We start from the raw sequence: 18,731 nt of genomic DNA, 5'->3' as shown, positions 1-18,731 counted from the left end.
GTTAGGGGTATAGTGTTCAGCTAATGAGAACTTCTGCAATTCTTTACAGTACAGACTATATATTACTCTGGCGTTTTAGAGTGTAAGTCGACGGGGAATTGATCATGAATACGGATCATGGGTATGCTACCCGTGACATCACTGTCCAAGGCATCAGTACCAACACATCACTACTGTCGGTCAGAACGAAATTCAATGTGTTGCTTCCGCTAGGAACCTTGGTATTCTGTTTGATGCGGAACGAAACTTGTAGAAACACATCAACAAGATTTGCCAAACTAATTTGGGCAAATTAGGGCGATAAAGCCATATCCTGACCAAAGTTCAACTGTGACCCTGATTCATGCCTTCATTTCGAGTCACTTAGATTATTGTAATTCTCTTCTATATACGGAATCTCTAAAAATAACCTTTCTTATTAGTTGCAGCATCTTCAGAACTCTGCAGCTAGAACTGTGACTGGTATTACTTAATAGAAATAATCCAGATTCTCTCTCTATTCTATACTCTCTACACTGGCTGTCAGTCAAGTATAGAATCCTTTTAAGATACCTGCATTGGTCCACAATTGTTTGTCCGGGAACGCCCCCGTGTACCGTACCTGCAGAGTAAATACATTGTTCGCTATGCCCCTACCCGATTACTACGATCTAACGCTGCTAACTCGCTTCGTATCCCAATGTGTAAAACTGAAATGGGTAAAAGGCGCTTTGAATATTGCGGCCCCTATATTTGGAACTAGCTTCCCTTGGACACTCGTGGTATCACAGATCTAGCTAATTTTAAATCAAGCCTAAAGACTGTCTATTTTAATTTAGTTTTTGTTGATTACTTGTAATGTCTTTGTACAGCGCAGTTGAGTATATATTTTTCATCACTGGCGCTTTATAAGTGGTCTATTATAATATATAAACCTTTTACACACAACCTCCCGCCATTCCCCCTCCCGCCATTCCCCCTCCCGCCATTCCCCCTCCCCCCTTTTTTTTTGTTATCGCCAGAGCGTCACCAATTTGTTTTCTCCGGACCGTGGCTAACTCAACCATAGAGGATGATCATCCGGGTAGCTCATGAATGAAAAGTATGATTATAGTAAAAATCCAAACCTTAGGTGAAGAATGCCACGTTGTGCTATGGATCCATCATTACAAAACCATTGAAACCATTGCATCTGTACTGTGAAATAAAATATGGTCTATCAGGCGGGGGGGGGGGGGGGGATTCGGGAGAATGGGTGGAGAGAGGTGGAGAGGGAGGGGGGGTGAGAGAGAGGAAAAAATCAATCATATTAAATAGAAAGAAAGAACACGGCTTTATGTTGCCATTGAGTAACAGAATACCCCTTTTTAAGTAGCCTATACATTCGAAATTTTGTTCTTCCATCTTTTATTGATTAAACCATCCAGATAAGTTTATACATAATATAATATCAAAAAGAACTACACTCGAATATATAACTGTTGTAGTAGTTTGACTTAAACTAGTTATACTCACATCACCCGTATGTATATATTCTAACAGTTAATTCAAAGGAAAGTCAGTCATTAAAACATAACCTATACATAACTTTGCAGATCAATCTATATAAGATCGAATCTTCAAAGTTTTTGGAATGCCATTCCGCACATTGACAGTCATTAATGACCATCTTAAAAGGTCAGTGAATAATGCTGGATTAAGAGGCTACTATACATTGTGTTATTTTGATGACTAAAGATCTTATTAAACCTTAAAGGATGACTATAAGTTATAGCCACAAAATTAAGTTTAGAATATTGTCCAAGGGCACTCCGTTGTTTAAATGAAGTTAATAGGACAAGTATCTGGCCCTATAAGTATTATAAGAATCTATAAAATAATCATACATTAACATTAACATTTAGGATTCAGTACTGAGGAGATGACAAAATGATCACTTTAACTGTTTATCGAGCATTGATTAAGTGATTAAGCATATTTTAAAGGTTAAAGTATGACATATCAAGACTAAATATCTGCGCAAATATACAATTTAAGCCTTTCTCGTGGTAATAATAATAATACCTCGATGAAACAAACCAGTTCCCTAATACTAATAAATGGAATAAATGACTTTAAATATAAATACAAGTGACTGATGTCACGGATTGATACTAAACTTTACATTTATAGTGGGCAAAATCAAATACCATATACGTTATTCTTAATTAACCGATCGTTTAGTTTAGGACTCTGTATGCAAAGACGGCTAATCATTAGAAAGAGGGGGTAAATCGTATTTGAGGTTTTGTAGCGTTGTTGTGAAATGTTAGCTTTAATTTTTGTGGATGAGCATCATGATGTATAAGCTACATTCTAAGACTTGTCGGCGAGTGACTTAATTTGACATTAAATCTTAAAAAGAGTCACGATTTTCCTTGTATAGAAATCTAAAATTGCCTGACTCCCCACTTATGGATTTATACATTCCCTCAATGCAAGAGGAACCATCTATGGCCCTCTTAGAATGATTTCCAGTGGCTTCAGTTGATAGCTTCATGAGATTAAACACGCTGGAACCTTTCTCAATCAGTACGTGAAAGCCACATCTTCATAACATTTAGTACGACGAAGATACGATTTTTTTTGTAATATGTTGATATTTTGTGAATGCATTTGGGAAGAACACAGTGACTTATGTCCTCAAGGTAGTGCACCTGATTGTTTATTTTCTTTAGTAATTATATCTCTTCTTCAAAGAAGGAAAATAATATTTCTACCGAAAAGTTACATTTCGATCATATTTTGAATATACATGAGAACTTTGACAACTAAGCAAGTATGTAGCTATGTGCACAGCTTACTACGGAGGAGTATAAAGACCATTCACGTTACAATATTATAGGAAAATAGACATGTCGTTATGCAATCACATACCACCTGTTATCTACTCCATAGAAGAATCGGGGGTTTAGTCAGTCAATATCGGTTTCAATAAATCAAAACATATCTCGAGTTAGGAAGAATATATTCAGATAGGGTTTTCAACTATAACATTGTGGAATACCTTGCCTGTTCGTGTAAGTGTTTTGTTGCCTGTCACCGGAATATCCCCATAAAAATAATGAACCCTCCCGGTGTGGAAATTAGGAAGTGTATGTCTATTATTTTATGATACCTTAAGTTACCTTCTTAACATAGATGATAGTGACCTATTGTAATAACTTTTCCAACTCGTCGATGATTTTGTCACCGCTTGGGTCCACTAGTGCCGCCTTAGCTCTCTGCTTTATTGAGTCACTGGTCTGAACCCTCAGAGACGGTTTCTCGCTACAGATGCAGTTCTTTATCACCTGTGCCACATCCTCTCCAGTCTGCATAGTTTCTTGCATAGTCGGTCCGTAGTTTGCAACGAATTTCTTTCTTAGATTTCCAGAGAAATCATCAACACCAGCGTCCACATCGACTGCATCGAGTTCCCCACCTTGATTATTCATTCTTATATTTCGAACGAAAGGTGTTTGCACTGGACCTGGTTCAACATTTGTTACGCTGAGAAAAAAAATCAAATACAATAGAATAGCAAAGAATGAGATGCAATGGACGTCTATTGGAGTCGGGTCAGGTCGTGTCAGGTGGGGCCAGGTCTGGTCAGGTCAGGTCGGGTCGGGTCGGGTCAGGTCGGTTCAGGTCGGATCAAGTCGGTTCGAATCGGTTCTTAACGTTGACATCCTGTGCTATGCTATGCAGTTGAAACGTGTTTTCATCAGTTATATCCTACAGTAGGCCTTTAAGTCTTTGATTCTCGATATAAGACTCTGTGAAAACTCGTAACACAAAACAGCCAACTTACAATATATTATATTGGCGAAGAAAAGGAGCCATGGACCCAGCAATGCCTTCTACTGCAAACTTCGAACCGACGTAGAAGTCAAAAAACGGGAACGCTGTAAAAGGAATTAAAACAAATTGTTCCTTTCAACGTTTGGTAACAATAGGCTCAAACTACAATTTAGTGTGCTACAGACTGTGCTACAGAAAAACGATGCTTCCAGAGAAATGAGCTCATCAGTTGAAGAGGATGGAATACTTCGTTCAAGTTACAGACCATAATAGCAGTCTCTCAGATGCCACCCTAAGCTCATTACCCAATACTTTCTAGGGGTCCGAGCCCGATATTCATAAGGACCATTAGTCATAAGGGTCATTGTTCAAAAGGTTCGTTAATCCATAATCGAAAAAAGGTTCGATATTCAAATAGCAAAAAAGGTCCGTTATTCATAATCGGAAAAAATCATAATAACAAAAAGGTTTTTCATAATCGGATTAAAGTGTAGGTCAGAATTCACCATAAATAACAATATGGAAACTTACGTAATATACCACTGACTGAAGATATGAAAATAATATGACCAGATTTCCGCTCTTTCATCTTCTTAACAACTTCTTGAGTTATGCGGATTGTACCAAACACGTTGGTTTGGAACAGAGATTGCATCTGTTCTAAGGTAACGGATTCAAAATGGCCGTGCTGTCCGATGGCGGCGTTATTGACTGAAGATAGGAAAAAAAAAAACAGTTACCTCATGTAGAAAAACATAACCGATTCTTCGTAGTTATACTAACAATTGTGATAATTCAATAGAATAAAAAAGCTAGTATAATGTTTCAAAATAACAAAGCAGGGATGGATCCCGAATCTCATGAAGAAATGTATGGGGGTGGACAGCTAATTAAAATATAACAAGCCGCCCTCCCCAGTATAAACAAAACTATACAATTGAAATGATGCATACTGAGGTATAGTTAGGCGATAAATGTAGCCTCAAAGTAGATCAGAACGCAAGGATGTGTTGATAAATACTGACTTTGCCTTGGATCCGCGCCTGCAAATATACTAGGTGAAGGGATTGATGGAGGTTAACAGTTTTAAAGTTAACGAATTAATACCACATTGATAACACAATCATTACATACAATGTAGCTTTATTCTTTATAAGCGTTACTGTATTCTGTAAGACTTTGTCGTGATACTGTAAGTTATTAAATGTACTATTCCTCGGAGGTTTCCCTTATGGCAAGTGTCATATTCAGATTTGAGTATATAATTCTCTTGAACGATTTAGGAAAATCACAATACGATCACCACAGTCATAATTTATATCTAAATTAACGAAATAAATGTTTTAACTCTCTGTTTATTGTTTAGAGCCGATAGAGGGCAGCATTTAACTATTGTTTACGGGTAAAACAGCGGTACAACATTCCTTTCCGGTGGTCGTTTCCACAAGAGGCCTCTGACGATACACGCATTGGTGATTATGATAAAAACCAACAAGTGACCTAAGGGAGCGGCAGGCTGAAGCTGGCCAACAGACCGCTGGTGAACCGCAGAAAAATTAACACAATCTACCTCGATAAGGGTATTGAAGGTCATGCAGTAAATCTTGTGTGCCATCAAATGACCATCATATATGGATGTAAAGAACATTATTCGTTCGTTTTCATGACATTTTATGACAATCAGAGTGGCTCTACTACCAGCAGGTGTTCGTATTCAGACAGCGTCCTCAATAAATCAATTCAATAATAGTACTACTACTACACAAGGAAATAGGAATAATGATTTCTGCAATTAATTGCTTAATTTAACAGACCACTCGCCACCAGGCACTCTCGCTGCCTGGCACTTTTATTTGTTAGCTAGATAAATAAGGCGTACATGCTAAAATAACCATTCTGTGCCAGTTAAAAGGGAAATGCCTTCGTTATCAACACCTTTTTTGGGTGTCAACATCAATTGCCTATCAACACCCATCAACACCCATCAACACCCATCAGCACACATCAACACACATCAACACACACATACAAACAAACATCAACACACACATCAACACACACATCAACACACACATATCAACACACATCAACACACATCAACACACACCAACATCAACATCAACACCCATCAACACACATTACCTATCAACACACATCAATAACCTTATACCATATACGTACACATTCTCAAAAGACTGTAGAAAGGGCATATAGTGCTACGGCCGGTACAACAAAAACTTTCTCGTTCACTTCACTGATTCCCAAAACCATTGCATTGAGAGATGAAAAGTAACTTGGTACCCTGAAATATGCATGCTTAGGTACATCAGAGGTCAATAAAAGATGAACGATTGATAATATCTTTATCTTTAAATAACACATACTTAGCACATCAATTCGTCCCTCGCTGTCATAGGTGGCTTTTACAAATTTCTCAATCGACTCTTCTTTTGAGACGTCTAACTCTTGGATGAATAAAGTCTTGTTTAAAGTTCCAGCAGCTGCCTTTTCTAAATCTCCTTTCTTTTGTAGGTTTCTCATGGTTGCTAATACCTGTTCGTGTTACACAAGATATTGAAAACTATAATATGAACCAATTTGATAAGTGTGTAAGTTACATAGTTTCAAAATTATTTACGAGAGCTCAAGGGCGTAGGAACCGGGGGCTGGGGGGCGCCAGCCCCCAGTGAAAAATATGTAGGGGCGGAAGTATCATTCCGCTCCCCGCTTCGCAAGACAGAAAATCCCTTTTTCATTTCCAAATGAGAAAAAAATCTCATTTGGAGCACCAAATTGCATCTAAGGCCAGGTGAAAATGCAAAATTATTTACAAAATGGAGTGGGTGTTGAAATGTGCTATATTGCACCAAATTGCATCTGAGGCCACCTGGAAATGCAAAAAAAAAAAAAAAATCCAAAGGGGAGGAAGACACCCCCTCCCCTTAGACCCCTCCCTCAGGCTGGCCGTCAGTCTTCAGCCCCCCACTCAAAAGTACCTTCCTACGCCACTGCGAGAGCTACTCCTTCTAGCCCGACCCTGCAGCCTTCTACGAACAAGAGCTATAGCATTTTACCATAAAGAAGTCACGGAGGTGTTTCATATTACGAGCAGCTTTGTATAATATGTATACTCGGCCGACATTTGATCAAAGTCGTCTTAATCCTCCCCCCAACACTTCCATACTTCATGTTTATTTTATATTACATTATATATATTTTTTTCACAACAAGGGAATGATGTACTTCAAGACATTGATGACTCATTCCTGGGCGTGCTGAACGTTTTCAAATTTCCCCGATTGATTTAGGGATAGAGGAGCTGAACCTTTCTGGAAATGCCACAGGTGAGACAACAATTTGATAAAGGAGGGGTATCTGAGCCTGGCTTCATTGAATCTGACTCCCATGTCTAGGGGTCCTACCTCAAAAACAAAATGAGGCATATTTAGACTTTAAATTAGTGTTTTAACTAGCTCTTAATGGAGGAATGAGCTAATAAATTCTCAAAACTGTTTATGTGAGGTTGAATGGAACATTTAATCTCGACTGACGATTTGAGGTGGGGGAGGGGTATATGTAATCATGTTCCCTTCCTATACGCACGCCACTGCTCAAATATCTTGGAGTATACCTCGGAATACATACGAATCATTTATTGAATAATGAACAAGTGCTAGATAGATTTATGGTCTTGTTGTAGTTTTGTGAAAATCACAAACATCCCTTTATTGCTCCAAGTAATTGAATATTCTGCATAGTGTAATGAATAAATCAACGTCGTTGAGACCATTGGTTGGCTAAGACCTTTAGCTTACATGGTGTATCATTCAGGTGGTTCCTCTCTTTGGAGAAATGTTGATAAACTGGAGGATGCTTAGATGTAAATTAATGCTATATTTTTTAACATTCAGTCTGCCAGTTGGTCGGATGGGGTGGGGGTTCCCCCTGATCTTATTCGCCCTGCTCATGCGTCACAGAAAAACATATTACGTGGTTTCGCCCCTGCGCCGGCGAAGCCTTAGACACAAACGAAAAACGAAACCATGAGATATTAGTCGCATGATTCAGCTAACACATGGTATATACGTTCTTACCTTAAAATTCTTTTCTTTTGCAAGAAGTACAGCTGTATCCAAACCAATGCCAGATGAACACCCAGTGATTACCACTACTTTAACATTAGAGCCGGCCATACTGTTTACAGCTTGTAACTGAACTGAATAATCATCCAATAAACGTGGAAAGACTAAGGTATTTCGATGAAGAACCAACGGAATGAGGCGGTTGTGTGTCGTCTGTGAATTGCATACCTTCTGCTTGATAGCTTGAATTGATAGGGCTTTATATGGACTTGCATACTTTTGTTATGAATTTACTGTCTATTATAACAGGGAACAAAGGACGAAGTTTTAACAACTCCCTGGTTTTAATTTGTTTACTGCAACGCGTATGTAAACTATTTCCGTCACGGACCGATGAACGGAATAATTGCCCAGCGTTCGGTCAAGTTTCGACTCTTAGCATTTCATTATCGAAGAGATACATGTAGTACGCATGTCCTTAGTACGTGTGCAATAGTTTGATATTATCTTCATTTTGCAATCATCCCGTTATTCCTGAAAACAGTCTAACGAAAAGAGGAAAGTTCGAAAAAGTGATGTTGTGGGTTTTTCAATATTACAGCAAGGCCTAAGCCTTCTCACATGACTTTTACCACAGATTTTTATAATAAAATGAAATGTTACTTATAGAGTTAATGTAAACCACAACAAACTACGGTGACAAATAACACCCACAATATTAATATATTATGTCTATAGACATATACATACTTATATTAAGTAGGATGCGTTAACCATATATATATACATGCATGATTGTACCAAAAGTTAATGAGATTTTAATATTGGTATTTTGTGAATGCATCTGTCAAAGAACAAAGTGACTTAAGGCAATTCACCTGAAGAAAATGTTTTTTTTTCCACTTGTTTTTCTCTACTTTAATAATTATATCTCTCCTTCACAGACGTAAAAATATATGTCTGAGAAAAAGTTACATTTCGATCATATATTTTATACATGAGAACCTTAACAGCTAAGCAAGGATTGCAAATTTATCAGTCTTCAAGCGGAATAATATTACAATTGGAAAATAAAGCAATAAGACCATTTGAATATTCATGACATGGCTGGTTATATAGCTATGTGCAAAGCTTACTACGGAGGAGCAGGCGCGGCGGAACGGAAAAATTATTGGGGGGGCTAATGTGTGGAGACTATCTAAGCGGAGCGCCACCATCGGTTGGCGCGGAGCGTACAAGAAAATTTTGGGTTTTTTCAAACCTCCAGATGGCCGGAAACGGCACTTCCCGAGTGTTTTATGCTTTGAATACCTGGCCCTAAAATATGGGTCTCAAGCCTGCAATTTCTCAGATTGCACGTAAAGTCTGTAAAAACATTGTAATGTGTATATTCGATGGTGTTTTAAGAGAGTAGCTATTACTCGTAGTGCACTCGTAAAGACGTTTTTGAGTGTAGTAAGGGCAGTGGCGGAGCTAGGGGTATTGGTCGGGGGGGCAAGAATGGTGTGTAGGGGCGCTTTCGACACTATCTAAGCGGAGCGCCACCACAGGTTGGCGCGGAGCGTACAGAAAATTTTTGAGTAAAGATACTCCCGAGATTGCAGGAAATGACCCTTTCCGGGGGCCTTGGTAATTTGCAGATAAACGGAGAATAAATAGGTGTCGTCGCCATTTTGTCGGAAAATTACACCGACAGAATATGACAAATGTCAATAGGTATATGAGAGCGCAATAAAATAGTCAAAAATCGCGAATAAGTAAAAAGTAGTGAAAAGCTGAAAAGGGCGCCAGCAGTCCATTTGAGTCCGTCAGGGGGGGGGGGGGGCATCCGCCCCTGACTGTATATATGGACGCTCGATCAACCACTAAGTAAGGGGATGTTGGAGAACTGGCTGGAATGAGGTAAGTCATTGGCCTAAGACGAAGTTGTGTTACGCTTACCGGTACTCACACTCACTGCTTCCACTTTTCACGGGGCGTGAAGACGCGGTTGGGGTGACAATGTGGTCTATAGCCAAGGGACGGGCCGAGGGTCCCCCAGCAATTACTAAAATTATTACACCTATAGAGTATACGTGTGCATCGGACAGATCGACAAGTATGCATTGAAAAATGGGCAGATGTACGTTTCGGGGCCTTGGTAAAGCTGAGCCCCCCCAAGCCCCCCCGGTTCCGCCGCCACTGCGGAGGAGTATAAAGACCATTCACGTTACAATACAATAGGAAAATAGACATGTCGTTATGGAATCACATACCACCTACTGTTATCTACTCCATAGAAGTATCGGGGGTTTGCCAGCCAATATCCTTGTTTTAAATCAATCAAAACATATCTCGAGTTAGGAAGAAGATATTCAGATGGGGTTTTCAACTATAACAGTGTGGAATGCTTTTCCTTTTCCGGAATATCCCCATAAAAATAATGAATCCTCCCTGTTGAAAATTAGGAAGTGTATGTTTATTAATATATGATACCTTTGGTTAACTACTTTTACATAGATGATAGAGACCTATTGTAATAACTTTTCCAACTCGTCGGTCATTTTGTCACCGCTTGGGTCCACCAGTACCAACTTAGCTCTCTGCTTCATTGCGTCACTGGTCTGAACCCTCAGAGACGGTTTCTCGCTACAGATGCAGTTCTTTATCACCTGGCCCACATCTTCTCCAGTCTGCATAGTTTGTTGCATAACCGGTCCGAAGGTTGCAAGGAATTTCTTTCTTTGATTTCTTGCGACGTCATCAACACCAGCATCTACGTCGACTTCATCACGCCCAGTTATCCCACCTTGGTTATTCTTGCTTATATTTGTAGTGAAAGATGTTTGCACTGGACCAGGTTCAACACTTGTTACGCTGAGAATGAAAAAAAATATATAGTAGAATAGCATAGCATCGATTGGAATCGGGTCATGTCGGATCGGATCGGATCTTGAAATATAGCTTTCTTTCTTATGCTATATTCGAAAATGTTATATCAGCTATGACCGACATTATATCTTTTCGATCCTCGATATAAGACTTGGGGAGAATTCATTCTTTAAAAAAAAGGAAAAAAAGGAAAAAAAGTCTCCTTGATATCGTTCTTTGTTAGTACAATAGCATATAATTATGTCACATTGATAGAGTATTATCTTACGTAACTCTTAATTTGATAACTTAACCCATACTCATATACACAAAACAGCCAACTTACAATATATTATAATGACGAAGTAAAGGAGCCATGGACCCTGCAATGCCTTCTATGGCAAACTTCGTTCCGACGTAGAAGTCACTAAACGGGAACGCTGTAAAAAGAAATAAAAACAAACTGTCTCTTGCAACGTCTAATAAAGGGAATTTCAAAGGTGACAATAGGCTCAAACTATAACATAGTGTACTGCAAACGGTTATAAAACATTGCTACCAGTTTTGAGAAATGACCCTTCAAACGTAAGGAGTCCATGAAGTGTAAAGGTTGGACTACTTCGTTTAAGTTACAGACCATTAGAGCAGTCTCTCAGATGACACCCTAAGCTCATAACCTAGCACTCTTTCATAGCCTCACATAGCATGGTGTTGAATGTGATCCAAGAATACTCTTTCATAGCCTCACATAGCATGGTGTTGAATGTGATCCAAGAATACTCTTTCATAGCCTCACATAGCATGGTGTTGAATGTGATCCAATAGTACTCTTTCATAGCCTCACATAGCATGGTGTTGAATGTGATCCAAGAGTACTCTTTTATAGCCTCATATAGCATGGTGTTGAATGTGATCCAAGAGTACTCTTTTATAGCCTGACATAGCATGGTGTTGAATGTGATCCAAGAGTACTCTTTTATAGCCCCACATAGCATGGTGTTGAATGTGATCTAAGAGTACTCTTTTATAGCCTCACATAGCATGGTGTTGAATGTGATCCAAGAGTACTCTTTCATAGCCTCACATAGCATGGTGTTGAATGTGATCCAAGAATACTCTTTTATAGCCTCACATAGCATGGTGTTGAATGTGATCCAAGAATACTCTTTCATAGCCTCACATAGCATGGTGTTGAAAAATAGTGGATCTATATTAAGGCCAGCAGAGTTTTGCTTCTGTTTCTTCCGAAAACTCTCCAAGAATTTATTATATTGGTTGCTCTTTTCTTTTGGAAAAGAGCAACCATGCGAAGAGGCAAGTGAAAGACTCACCTTTTTGTTTGGAAAAGTAAAGATATCAATTTAAAATCGATAACAAACAGGTACGTGGGCTGGGTGAGCGATTTGCCATTTTTTAGGATACAGCAAAAATCAAATTATCTGCTGGTAGGCCTTTATATTTCCTAGATTTAGAACAATTTCTGACTATTATTGCCTTAACAAACATCCTCTGTACAAAGATATACAGCTGTTGAAGGATTCTTTCAATTGTGACAGTTGATATGCCAGGTCAACAAACTATTGCGCAATTGAGTTTTTGAGTGTAGATCAGAATTCACCATAAATAACATTATGAAAACTTACGCGTTATACCACCGATGGATGATATGAAAATGATATGACCAGATTTCTGCTCTTTCATCTTCTTAACAACTTCTTGCGTTATGCGGAGTGTACCAAACACGTTGGTTTGGAACAGAGATTGCATCTGTTCTAAGGTAACGGATTCAAAATGGCCGTGCTGTCCGCTGGCGGCGTTATTGACTGAATATAGGAAGATAAAACAGTGACCTCGTGTGACAAAACATAACTGATTCTTGATAGTTATTCATAATTGTGACAATCCAAAAATATAGGTATTAACAGGCTAAGATAATATTACTGTGCATGACCTGGTTGGGGTTGATCCAGAATCTTACAAAGGAAGGAGTGGGAGGGGTGGGGAGGCAATTACAGGGGTTCTCCTCAGTAGAAATATAAATATACACTTGAAAAGATGCATTGTGAGGCATAGTTAGGCTATACATTTAGCCTATAAGTAGGTCAAAACACATGGTTGTACTAATACCTACTGAGAATTCATTGGATCAGCGCCTGGAATAATAGGAGGTGAAGGGATGGATGGAGGTTGATAATTTCAAAATACCAAATCGATAACATAAATGTACATACAGTGTAGCTGTATTCTTTATAAGCATTACAAGTTATACATTTTGTGTTACCGCAGCATCCCCCCCCCCCACCACCTCACCCTAGGTTTCCCTTCTGGAAAGTGTCATATTCAGATTTGAGTATATATCATTCTCTTGAACGGTTTAGGCAAATCAAAATACGATCACCACAGTCATAAGTTTGATCCATTAACGGAATTAATGTTTTAACTCTCTGCTAATTGTTTAGAGCCGATAGAGAGCTGCTTGTAACTATTGTCAAATGTAGGTACAACATTCATTTCGGGCTGTCGCTTCCAGGAGGGGCTTGTTAAGTATACGCTTTACACGCGTCGGCAACTCTTTACCAACAAATTACCTCGCGTTTCTGAGTTAAACATTGTGACATGTGACCTTCCGCGACGATGAGTTGCCTCTCCGCATAACTTACTTGGAACTATTCCGTAAATGATAATGAGTAAAGTTAATCATTAATATCAATATGAGCGTATGTTAATCCCAATAAGGTCAGCTAAAAGGAGTGAGTTTTGTAGGAGTGAGTTACAGAGACTTGGCTTGTCGTGTTTCGATATCTTTGGCATTAAGCCTCAAACAAGCTTGTAAATCTGTCTGAATAAATCCTGGTTCTATCCTTAACGTATTGATATTTCGCTCCTATTGTCTGAGTGTGCTCCATGCTGCATCCGTAGTATTCATGATGTATTCCTTTTTAGATTCGAGACATAACGGAACACTTTATACACTAGCTGGTCCTTATCAGAATAACGTGAAAGCAGTGTAATAGTTCAGCTTTGAGGTCAAATAATCACTTGGTTACAATACCCAGTTACTAAGGAGCCACCAGTCTGTGGAAAGTTTACATTGTTAAGTTTGTAGCAGTTTAGAGGTAGACCGACAAGAGCAAACAATATGAACGAGATTGTTTACTAGGTTCATTTTGATTTACGTAACTTTTATTTGTCAAAGCTAGATAAGGCGTCCACGCTAAAATAACCTTTCCGAGCCAAATTAAATATGGAAAGCTTTCGTTATCGACACCCGATGACCTTAAATAGAAAAAAAAAAACACCCTAACAATAAATTAATATATAATAGTGAGAGTCACCGGTGCGACTGAATTTGTACCGCCAATAATTATTTGCTCTGAATGGGCCTACAGGACCGTATCAACTTTCAAAGTCTCAAAGGTTGTAACAATTAATCTATTGCTATCTTCTTGAGCAACAAACCCTATTGATAGAATATCAAAATATTGTAAAATGAAGGACCAAAGAGCGTACGCACACACGCATACACCCGCATACACATTCTCCAAACACTGTAGCAAAGGCATAATGCTATACGGTCAGTACAGCTAAGACTGTCTCGTTCACTTCATATTCCCAAAAGCATTGCATTGAGATATATATAAGAGTGTTTAACTGTGCTCTTAAATATACATGCCATAGCAATAGCCATAAGGGACACCAGGGGTCAATAAAGGAAAAAAACAATGAATAAGGGGTTAATCAACGGTCTAGCGTGCGTTACTCACAGCATTAATGCACGATCGGGGGATAATGCAAGCGATGCACGAGGGCGGAGCCCGAGTGCATCCAGCGATAGCATTAACACCCGGAGTGCATTAATCATGTGAGTAACGCACACTAGACCGTTGATTAACCCAGTTCATTCATACACTACCATTTGTGTGGGGGAAAAATCATAAAACAAAACATTTTTGGTTACATATAACCAAAGATTTATTAAAGTGATGCCCCGTAATTTTACCGTGCGTTACTCACAGGATTAACCACGGTCAGCTGACCTGGATGGACCAATAGGATTTAGGAATCTTTACTAAGTATGAATGAACGATCGATAATATCTTTAATTTTAAATAAAACTTACTTAGCACATCAATTCGTCCCTCGCTGTCATAGGTGGCTTTTACAAATTTCTCAATCGACTCTTCTTTTGAGACGTCTAACTCTTGGATGAATAAAGTCTTGTTTAAAGTTCCAGCAGCCGCCTTTTCTAAATCTCCTTTCTTTTGTAGGTTTCTCATGGTTGCTAACACCTGTACATTTCAAACAAGATATTGAAATATATAAAAGAACTAATGTAAGAAGTGTGTAAGTTACATATTTTCAAAGATATTTACGCGAGATACTCCTTCTAGCCCAACCCAGCCTTCTAGTCCCTACAAAGGTTCTTGTGATATCCCCTCCCCCTCCTATCCCAACACTTCCATACTTCTCTGTAGGCGTAGAAACAAGCGCCTGGGCAAGAAACTATTTTTATTTTTTCATAACTAGGGTGTAATCCAAGACATTGATGGCTCATTCAGCTGGATTCTTTGAGTTAATAATCATTTGAATTAACAGTGCCTGGCAATCAAATGCTAGATATCTAGTTCCATACCTCTTATTATACAGTGACGTGCACATAATATCAAATGTGTGAGAGCGACGGGGAGGGGGCGAGGTGGGTGTGTTGAACATTTTTAATTTCCCCATACTAATTGAGGAATATATAGCAGGGCCAAGACAATAATTTGATGACGGAGGGGTACATGATCCTGGCTTAATTGAAGCCGACTATCATGTCTAGCGTTCCTCGAAGCTATTAAATAGTCATAACTTACTTACGTGAGGTTAAATGGAAATTTCATCCCGAATGACAATTTGAGAAGGGGGGGGGGAGGGGGTAAGTTACCTTCCTAGCATACGCCACTGCTCATATACCTTGCAGTATAGCTCGGAATACATACGCAACGCCTATTGAAAAATGAACGTTATACTTAGAGTCTTGTTGTAATTTATTACGTATTTGTAAGTGAGAAACATCCCTTTATTGCCCCAAATAATTGGATAATCTTCACAGTGTAATTAATAAATCAACGTCGTTGAGACCATTGGTTGGCTAAGACCGTTAGCTTACATGTTATATCATTCAGGTGGTCCGTCTCTTCTGTATAAATGTTGATAAAAAATGGACGGTGCTTTAATGCTAAATAATGCTATATTTTTAACATTCAGTCTGCCAGTTGGTCGGATGGGGTGGGGGTCCCCCTGATCTTATTCGCCCTTCTCATGCGTCACACAAATATATATTACGTGGTTGCGCCCCTGCGCCGGCGAAGCCGTAGACACAAACGAAAAACGAAACCATGAGATATTAGTCGCATGATTCAGCTAACACATGGTATATACGTTCTTACCTTAAAATTCTTTTCTTTTGCAAGAAGTACAGCTGTATCCAAACCAATGCCAGATGAACACCCAGTGATTACCACTACTGTTACATTAGATTCGGCCATACTGTTTACAGCTAGTAACTGAACTGAATAATCATCCAATAAACGTGGAAAGACTAAGGTATTTCGATGAAGAACCAACGGAATGAGGCGGTTGTGTGTCGTCTGTGAAATTTATAGGGCTTTATATGTACTTTGTACTTTGTCTTTGTTTGTGTAATGTCAACATATCGATAAAGACATGACGAAAGGTGTACAATGCAACGCTTATGTAAACTATGTCCATCACGAACCGATGAATGGAATAATACCATTGTGATATGATATATATAATATATTTATATAGTGTCCCGTGTAGTCCATGGTAAATCTGTCTTATGTAAACACCATATAATTGTGTAAATAAAGTGTGACCGTTAGCGTGTGATGTTCGCTCAGTAAACGCCTTTAATATATGAACGTTTATTTACATGTATGATAGAAAAACTGCAGTTGTCTCTTAGAGTAATGACTTGCAATTTTCTCAATTCTCACAATCTTGTGAAACACTTGAACTGCACGCTTTGCTTTACCAACCTGCAAGTTCGGATTTGAAGTGTGTATTGTGATTCTCAATCCATTACCCAAAGAAATTATGTTTTACCTATAGTGTGATATTGAAGTTTGAACAAATATGACGAAAATCATGAAAAGGTATATGTCCATCGTACGGTCAAGTTTTGACCTTCAGCATACAGTGCGCCTCCCTTTAACCTGTGTACTAGTTTGAAAGCTGCAATTATGTCACGGAGTGAAAACTTGCAATTTTGTTAAAACTGCAAAGTCATAGCTTACCAAATTTTCTTGTGAAATACTTGTGAACATGTCTGACTGTTACCATAATTCGTCATAACTTCGGATGTGCAATATGTGTTGTTATTCAAAAACCCATTGTCCAAACAAATGGGTCATGCAAATTTGTCTTTGTTTGATGTGAATTTATAACGAGGGCATAATTATATTTTTAACATAATTCTTCATTCAGTGTTACAACTGGCTTCGTGTAGGCTATATTGTTCTGTGAAGCAGTGTGTTAAAGTATATCCATAAACAAACATGGCCGTCGAGCTATAACCACATATCACTTGTATTTATTTGTTTTCTACAAATCTGGTCCACGGGACTTCTACGGTGCATATCATAAAACTCTTCTCGGACTTGGTCACCATTTGTCACTGTACAACGCTGCATATCCAGCCAGGCACTGGGTCCGTGGGGTTGAGTGGGGGTGTACAGCTAATTTACCAACCCCAAAATCAAATTAAAAGTAACTATAAGCACTTCATTGATTATAAAGACCTAATAACATATGTCTATCTGCCTCGGAATTCCGTCAATTAACATCTTGTTAACATCTCATTAACATCTTATTAGTTCTATTTTCTTCTGAGGGAGGACCCATAGCTCCTATATACATATAGTAATCCGCTTCAGCGATCACAAGGACGCACACCTCCGTTTTCATACCCTCGACCCGTCAATGCATGCAGTCCTGTTCAAGTGTTTCACGAGAATGTGACAATTGAGAAAACAATGACTTTGTAGTTTCCACAAAATTGCAAGTCATTACCGTCTGAGACACAACAGCAGTTTTTCTATTATACATGTAAAATCGTTCATCGAGTCATATAATGCCCAGTCAATTCAAGATATCAAACAGAAGGTATACAAGAAACAGACGACACACCATCACCCCACCACCATCTCAAACCGTCATTCGGGATGAAATTTCCATTTAACCTCACATAAAGTATAGTGTCTGTGTAGATTATCGCAGATTTATCTAGCGTCCAACGATATAAAGGGCATAAATCAGCATATTGCCGAGTTGCAACAGGCAGTGTTCCTGCAGCTGTTTTAGTCTATTAATGAAAGTAACGGCACTATAACATTCATGGGCTTTCAAAAGGGAGGTTAGTGTTAGCCGAGCGTGGCTCCCTCTGGTTTCATGTTTAAAGGACAAAATAATTCTGCCAATTCACGTTGTTCAAGTTCTTTGTAGTCGGGTTTTCTGCGCTTCGTCAGTGGGATTTTTCTTGGTCGCTGTGGTCGTAGCCTTCGCTTTCTTGGGAGATTTCGGTGGTTTCTGCTGTGGTTGGGTGTTGGTAGGCAGAGATGAAGGGCCTTCAGCAACGTTGTCCTCTATTGGTTTCTCAGCATTGTCTGGTGTCTCACTGTTAGTTTCCATTGTATCTTGTGCATCCAGATCATTTTCATTTGGGTCAACTTCTTCCGTTCAATCAAAGCTTTTGTGTCCGAATTGTTGACATCGAAAGCACTTCACTTTCGGGCAACGCCTTTCTGCGTGTCCTTGTTTTCCGCAAAGTCGGCAAATGTATTTCGGGCATTCCTTCATCGTGTGTTTCTCACTCAGGCAGTTATTACATACCTTGATTTGGTCATTATGCTTGACTCTCATGTGTATGTTGTCAATAGTCACTGCGTACGGTAGGCTTTTAGCGTTGGTTGGCATCTGCACTCTCGCGTATCG

At 39.0% G+C, this 18,731-nt stretch overlaps 2 protein-coding genes across 2 annotated transcripts in view; both read right to left on the bottom strand.

The window, feature by feature from the left end:
• Window positions 1-1,369: 1,369 nt before the first annotated feature.
• Window positions 1,370-16,382, bottom strand: LOC139972934 (uncharacterized). The gene is made up of 10 exons (XM_071979251.1): window positions 16,166-16,382; window positions 14,854-15,022; window positions 12,377-12,556; window positions 11,080-11,173; window positions 10,407-10,739; window positions 7,896-8,151; window positions 6,186-6,354; window positions 4,333-4,512; window positions 3,812-3,905; window positions 1,370-3,510 (listed from the first exon to the last, which is right to left on the bottom strand). The coding sequence occupies exons 1-10, from the start codon at window positions 16,262-16,264 to the stop codon at window positions 3,171-3,173; spliced, it is 1,914 nt and encodes a 637-aa protein (XP_071835352.1). The 5' UTR covers window positions 16,265-16,382; the 3' UTR covers window positions 1,370-3,170.
• Window positions 1,370-18,731, bottom strand: part of LOC139974071 (retinol dehydrogenase 8-like) — a 145,057-nt gene continuing 127,695 nt past the window's right edge. The window contains exon 6 of the mRNA XM_071980991.1: window positions 1,370-2,538. The gene's annotated coding sequence lies outside the window, so the exon portion shown is untranslated. The remainder of the gene's footprint in view (window positions 2,539-18,731) is intronic.

Source organism: Apostichopus japonicus, chromosome 9 (assembly GCF_037975245.1).
Source record: "Apostichopus japonicus isolate 1M-3 chromosome 9, ASM3797524v1, whole genome shotgun sequence".
Lineage (NCBI taxonomy): Eukaryota > Metazoa > Echinodermata > Holothuroidea > Aspidochirotida > Stichopodidae > Apostichopus > Apostichopus japonicus.
Note: the sequence above shows the minus strand (reverse complement) of the source record. Positions and strands in the feature narration are given on the sequence as shown.

What these genes read in the sequence shown, in the direction of transcription:
- LOC139972934 (XM_071979251.1), bottom strand. Translation starts at nt 16,264, where the DNA reads ATGGCCGAATCTAATGTAACAGTAGTGGTAATCACTGGGTGTTCATCT. An exon ending in GGGACGAATTGATGTGCTAA is followed by an intron (nt 12,557 to 14,853) that starts GTAAGTTTTATT and finishes TCCTATATTCAG; the next exon opens with TCAATAACGCCGCCAGCGGA. An exon ending in TTCAGTCAGTGGTATATTAC is followed by an intron (nt 3,906 to 4,332) that starts GTAAGTTTCCAT and finishes TTCCTTTTACAG; the next exon opens with CGTTCCCGTTTTTTGACTTC.